Raw genomic sequence first — 6302 nt, forward strand, 5'->3', positions numbered from 1 at the left:
ATTTATCAGTTATTGATCGATTTTTTAGCAAAATGTCCGAAAAAAATATAGACAATTCGGTCAAAATGTCCGAAAAAATATACAGTCAATTCGATCAAAACGTCCGAAAAAAAAAACACGTTTCTCAGCCAAACTTAATGTTGTAGCTAGTCTGGAAGTGCAAATTTTGTTGGTTTTTCAGTTGGTGGTTTCGCCAGTGCATAACATAATAATGTTTCCAATATTAAATTGAAGAATTACTGAAAGTTTTGCAAATATAAACGGCACCCGTTTTTTTATCAACAGTTAAAATGCTTATACAATAGAAATTGCCTATTTAGACAGCGGCTTACTTGACATTCCACCCAAGTTGATGTTTTTTCCTGGTCCCATCAAAAATGCCATTGGTAACATATTTCATCTATTTATTTATTTTATTTTTTGTCAATAGTCGAGAAAGGCTTACCAGCACATCAATGAACCGGAAAAGGTAGCAAAACCTTGAAAAGTTTAAAAGGTGCCTGAATAGTAAATCATGTAGCAGGCTATATGTTTGTAGTTAGCACGGCCACAAAACCCAAAAAATATAACAAAAATAAAGAAAAGCACACATGTAGTAATAAATGACAGCCCAATGAAAACTGTTGTGGATTGAAATTGAATTTACCAGTTCCAATATTAATGTGCATACCGTATTTACTTGATTGTAAACCGCCCTTGATTGTAAGCCGCATGTGATAGTGTTAAAAATTTAATGTAAGCCGCAAATACTGTTATATGATCTTATAATTTTACAATATAATTTTGAAAACCGCAAGGTTGGCAACCCTGACCATAAATAAAACTGACAACTCCTTTTTTTCTTTTGAATGCACGTCATAAATGCATGTGACAATTTAAAATGCACGTCACAACTTCACAATTGTCGGCATCAGACGACGCAGTACGGCAAAACATCTATGGCAAAGTCGACAAGGAAAAAGGCAACAACAAAAAAGAAAAAATGTATGCCACCTTTGATTGTAAGCCGCCCTTGAATTTAAGCCGCAAACATGATGGAAAAAAAAACTTTATAAGCCGCGGCTTATATCATAATCAAGTAAATACGGTAAGCAGTCATCATAGCCAACTTGGCTAATTCGACTCCTGATATCTCGACATTCCCTTTAATTCGACATCAAGTCGATGATTACGATGTCAAACTAAATGCCATGCTGTTATTTGAATTGCAGATTTTTCGTTTCCAACTGAACGTCATGCTGTAAATAGATTTGCAGCTTCCAAGCACAACACTTCACAGTGTCACTCTTTTTTCAACTTTTCCTTTTCTAAGCTGTACAATTGAAAGTTTAAATTTGCTTGTTTGTAAAAAAACAGCTTTTTAACTGAGTTTCTTGCTAAAATCTTTTGTCTTTCCATGAACTGTCATTTGACGAATTGGTTATTTGATCAACTGACATTTGACATACTAAATTGTAGTGTACTTTAAAATCTTGTTTGCAGTATATATTATATATATGTAATTCTTTATTTCATTTTATTTATTTGAAATGTGGAAAGTTAGTCATGGCACTTGGAAAAGGATGTTTTGAGATGAATTTGATCCACATTGTAGTTTTAATACATAATAATTGTGGGTCTGCTACTATTCGGCTGCAGTCTTTTTCGGCTGGTTCGTTAGATTTACTTAAGGATTTTGTTGGATTACAGAAGGATTAGGTATGGTTGGATTTTCAAAAATTTGCCAAATAGGGAACTAGCCGAGAAAGACTGTACCCAAATAGGGAACTAGCCAAATCAGACTAGCCGAAACGGGCCATTCCGAATAATTGTGTCGGTGCAGCTCTACCCTGAACCAAAGTAATAAATTTTGTTTCAGGTCACAGTCACTTTGGTGCATGACAAAAGTTGTATTAAGAGTTTCTGGTGAAGTGTATTTTGTTTTGTGATCGGTGATTGCAACTGCACTCTGCATTTCATTACTAGAAAGATAACAGTGGCATGTAGAGTAACACCCAGTGATAACACAATGACATTAAACGTTTAATCAAAAATATAAAATGTTTCAGTGGGCCCCAATCTGTGCTATGCCAAAAATGTGATGAGCACATTTTACCTGGAAAGTCTTGGAAATGATGATGTCGGGGGAGCTATATAAACAACTCCAGCGTTGATGCCAAAGATATGGTGTGATCAACTTTCCAATTCGACCTGGCCATATTGTTTTGGCTTCTGAATGCTTTAACACATACATTGAGTTTGTAGATGACTGAATGGTGATTTCTATGGCAAATTAGTAAATATTTGACCAATATTTGTGCTTTTACCAGGTTTACATAGGTTGGTATTTAAGTTTAAGTAGAACATTGCTGTTGAAATGGCTGATCAAACAGATGATCTTGTTCAAAAAGCAAAGTTAGCAGAACAAGCAGAGCGGTATGATGATATGTCAGAGGCCATGCATAAGCATGTCACTGATGTAAGTCAAGACCTAACCATTGATGAGAGAAATCTGCTCTCGGTTGCCTACAAGAACGTGGTGGGAGCTCGCAGGTCGTCCTGGCGAGTGGTCTCATCAATCGAAGCCAAATCTCAAGTCCCAGAGTCAAAAGTAAACATGGCAAAGATCTATCGGCAGAAAATTGAAGGAGAACTTGAAAAGGTGTGCAACACTGTCTTGTCATTGCTTGATAATTACTTGATTCCAAAAGCTGGCGAGGGAGGTCCTTCAAAAACTGAGGACAAAAAAACTAGTGGGGAAAGTAAAGTTTTCTATCTAAAGATGAAAGGAGACTACAAGCGCTACATTGCTGAAGTTGCAAAAGGAGGTGAAAGAGATGCAGCCGTTGAGGAATCTGAGAAGGCTTACAAGGACGCATTGGTCATAAGCAAAGAATCCATGCAACCAACACACCCGATCAGACTTGGTTTGGCTTTGAATTTCTCTGTGTTTTACTATGAAATCAAAAATGATAGAGAAGAAGCTTGTAGTCTGGCTAAGAAGGCATTTGATGACGCCATCGCTGAGCTTGACCAGCTGAATGAAGACAGTTACAAGGACAGTACATTAATCATGCAGTTGCTCCGTGACAACCTCACATTATGGACCACCGAACAACAGGAGGAACAAACTGATGAACAAAACTAAACTTTCAAGACTGAAATATTCACCAGAATTTACCACAAATATCTTGAAGGCTTTGGATGTCTGGAAAAATCACCAGCAAAAAAAAACAGCTTAACGATTTCATATTATATGTTGCATTGTTGCAAGACAATAGACGCTTGTGTTGTAGTTTTCTTTGTTTTTTTTTTAATGTTTTTGAGGAAGCAGAGACTCTTGATGCTGACACCTTCGGCCCACACATGTCCGACAAACTACTGCATGCTTATTTGTGGTTTTATTTAAATTTGAATAGCACCTTTGAACTCAATGAGTGCATGCGCTGCTGCACAAAACTGTCCGTTGATTTCTTAGTTCATCTTGGTATTGGTTCATGTAGAGATAATCAACATGTGTAAATAAATGGAAGCGAAACTGAATTTTGATGAAACTGTAGTGCCAACTGATTTTCAAAAAGTTTGTCACAAAATATCAATGGTTTTACTTCGTTGTTGGGTGTTTGACAACGTCATTACGTGCTTGGTACTAGTTGAATGGTTCGTTTTTGCTAATGAAGACTAAATTTTCAACAGAGTAAAATTTTTGAAACAAGTTTATTTGATCTGGTGACAATGTGAATTGACAAAACCTGCAGCTTCATTTTGTAATTGCTTTTGCCTGGCATCCCGCTGTTGTACTAATGCTGGCTAAATGTTGTTTTATCAGGAAAGTGTTACCGCGATGGCGAGTAGGTTGATTAAAGGAACGGTAGGATTGGTGACTGGGGGCGCTTCAGGCCTAGGGAAGGCGACAGTTCAGCGTCTGAGCCGTGGCGGATGCAAAGTTGTCATGTTTGATCTTTCAACATCTGAAGGAGAAAAAGTTGCTTCAGAAATGGGCAGCAACTGCATTTTTCATCCTGGTGACGTCAGATCTCCCACTGACGTCAGTGCAGCCATCGAAAGCTCCAGAGCTTTGGGGCCTCTCGGTCTGGTGGTGAATTGTGCCGGTGTCGGAATTGCGGTCAAGACTTACAACCAACACAAAGACAGGGTTCACTCTCTCGACGAGTTCCAACGCGTGATGGACGTGAACGTTTGCGGGACTTTCAACTTGATTCGACTTGCCGCTCAAGAAATGTGCAAGAATGAACCATGGAAGGATGGTGAGCGAGGAGTGATCATTAACACGGCCAGCATAGCGGCCTACGAAGGCCAGATGGGGCAAGCTGCATATGGGGCCAGCAAAGGGGCGATAGCGAGCATGACTCTTCCCATAGCCCGCGATCTGGCGTCCTGCGGTATCCGTGTCGTCACAATAGCGCCTGGTTTGTTTGAGACCCCGCTGCTTAAGAGTTTGCCCGAGAAGGTCCGAACCTATCTGGCAAAGCAGTCCCCATTCCCAAGCAGACTTGGCGCTCCCGAAGAATACGCGCACCTTGTTGAATCAATTGTTGAAAATCAAATGCTGAATGGAACTGTCATCCGTCTAGATGCCGCAATTCGAATGCAACCTTGATGCGCGTCATTGATACATCATGTCCAAGTGAATTATTTAAGTTAATCACTTCACTGATTCCTGAACATTATTATCAACTGGTTAACTCGTAAACTTAACATCAAATAGAATCTGATCGGTTACATCCGGATGATCTGTTTTGTTCAAGAACCGCCGTAGAATGCAATCATGCATGACAATGACGTAACCACCCGCTTCTCCTGTCGCGGCCTTCAATGTGTCACGTCACAAACTGGATTAGAACATTGTCAACCGACCAGTTCGCGGCAACGATTTGTATTCAGGTTGAGGCGATTGTAATGGTGTCCCGGATGTTGTGGGAATGTTACCTACTCCCCCCCCCCCCCCGCTTATCGAAGTGATACGATTCCGTTTACCATGGTTCGACTCTCTGGTTGCGCGTTTATGCAATGCACTTCAATCAAATATTTCCTGCACCAAGTGGACAGAATAATTCACAGACAGCAACAATCGGAAACTCCACACTGTCAAGCTCGTTAACCGAGCCTGCGTCGGTAGTTCAAAGCCTCTACAAGTTTGCAAAACTTGCAGGGTTACGCTTGCAAAGAAGTTTTTTTTAATTCGAGGATGCAGTGGTGTGATTATAAATTTCCTCAAACTGGTTTTATAATCTTGCAATATGAAGAGCCTACCCCATGTGGCAACAAGTAAGCCCAGCCGCGAAATTTTTGTCTCTTTTGCATATTTCTGTAATTGTAGCCATTACTGGTTACCGCGCGTAACTGTTTTTACCGATTTTCGCCCTCCAGGTTCAAATCTAAACATTGAACTTGAAAAAAAAAACGCATCCTGGAGACACACCTGGTGTAGTCAAGTTTAGGCTAAAAAAGTTGAGAAAAGAAATTGATTCTGGTCACTAGTCTAAAAGTAAGATTTTCCGAGTTGATTAAGAATTAACCCTAACCTTACTTTTTTGAAAAGTTTTTGTGCACCGCAAAAATTATTGTAAAGAAAAAAAATTGATTTCGATGGGCCTACGGCAAAAGACGAAACCACTGAACCAAACACGCTAACGAAAAATGTTTGCTTTCACACGGTATAAATACAAACTCTATGCAAAGCAACAAAAAGTTCGTGGGAAAAAAATTGGTAGCTCGACCACTGCCAATAGCAGTAGGAAGTGGTGCAATAAGCAGAGGTTGGCCTCCACTACTTTTAAAGTAACGCGCTACCGCTACAATATGCCAAAAGAACGGCGCTACCAGTCGATGAAAAGTAACGCGCTACCCGCCGCTACTTTTATCTTAAACCGAGGCTGGAATGCAATATTCAAGTAGGCTACGGTACCTTGCAAAATCAAAATGATTTTGAACCTTTCAGTACGGTACCCGTTTGCACTGCCATTTCAACGTCGTTATGGAAAACAAGTAGGCTACTGGGTAAAATTTTATTCTTATTCTCCATTGTTTCGACCAAACATCTCGTAAAAAGATTCATTTTTTCGACTTTAAGTTGGAAAGCAACGGAAGTACGACTGAAGCAAATGTGGGAAAAAGCAGGGCTGTGGAATCGGACGAAAATATACGACTTTGACTGTTTTCTTCAGTGTTGCAGATTGAAGTATTTTTTTTTTTTCAATTTCACTTAAAGTTTAATCGCGACTTTCACAAAAACTAACAAGAACAAACTCTTCTATTTTCAGGTAAAGTTTTAGAGCTCAATATGGAGAACAAGAAAAAAT

General features: G+C 39.4%; 2 protein-coding genes across 2 annotated transcripts; both read left to right on the top strand.

Moving 5' to 3' along the window:
- Positions 1-2313: 2313 nt before the first annotated feature.
- Positions 2314-3699, top strand: LOC145779134 (14-3-3 protein beta/alpha-A-like). Its single transcript, XM_082590708.1, has one exon. It carries the CDS (start codon positions 2357-2359, stop codon positions 3125-3127), a length of 771 nt encoding a protein of 256 aa, XP_082446834.1. The 5' UTR covers positions 2314-2356; the 3' UTR covers positions 3128-3699.
- A 94-nt stretch (positions 3700-3793) lies between these two features.
- LOC145779133 (3-hydroxyacyl-CoA dehydrogenase type-2-like) lies at positions 3794-4722 on the top strand. The gene has a single exon (XM_082590707.1). The coding sequence runs from the start codon at positions 3794-3796 to the stop codon at positions 4598-4600; it is 807 nt and encodes a 268-aa protein (XP_082446833.1). The 3' UTR covers positions 4601-4722.
- Positions 4723-6302: the final 1580 nt, after the last annotated feature.

Source organism: Aplidium turbinatum, chromosome 10 (assembly GCF_918807975.1).
Source record: "Aplidium turbinatum chromosome 10, kaAplTurb1.1, whole genome shotgun sequence".
NCBI classification, from domain to species: Eukaryota; Metazoa; Chordata; class Ascidiacea; order Aplousobranchia; family Polyclinidae; genus Aplidium; species Aplidium turbinatum.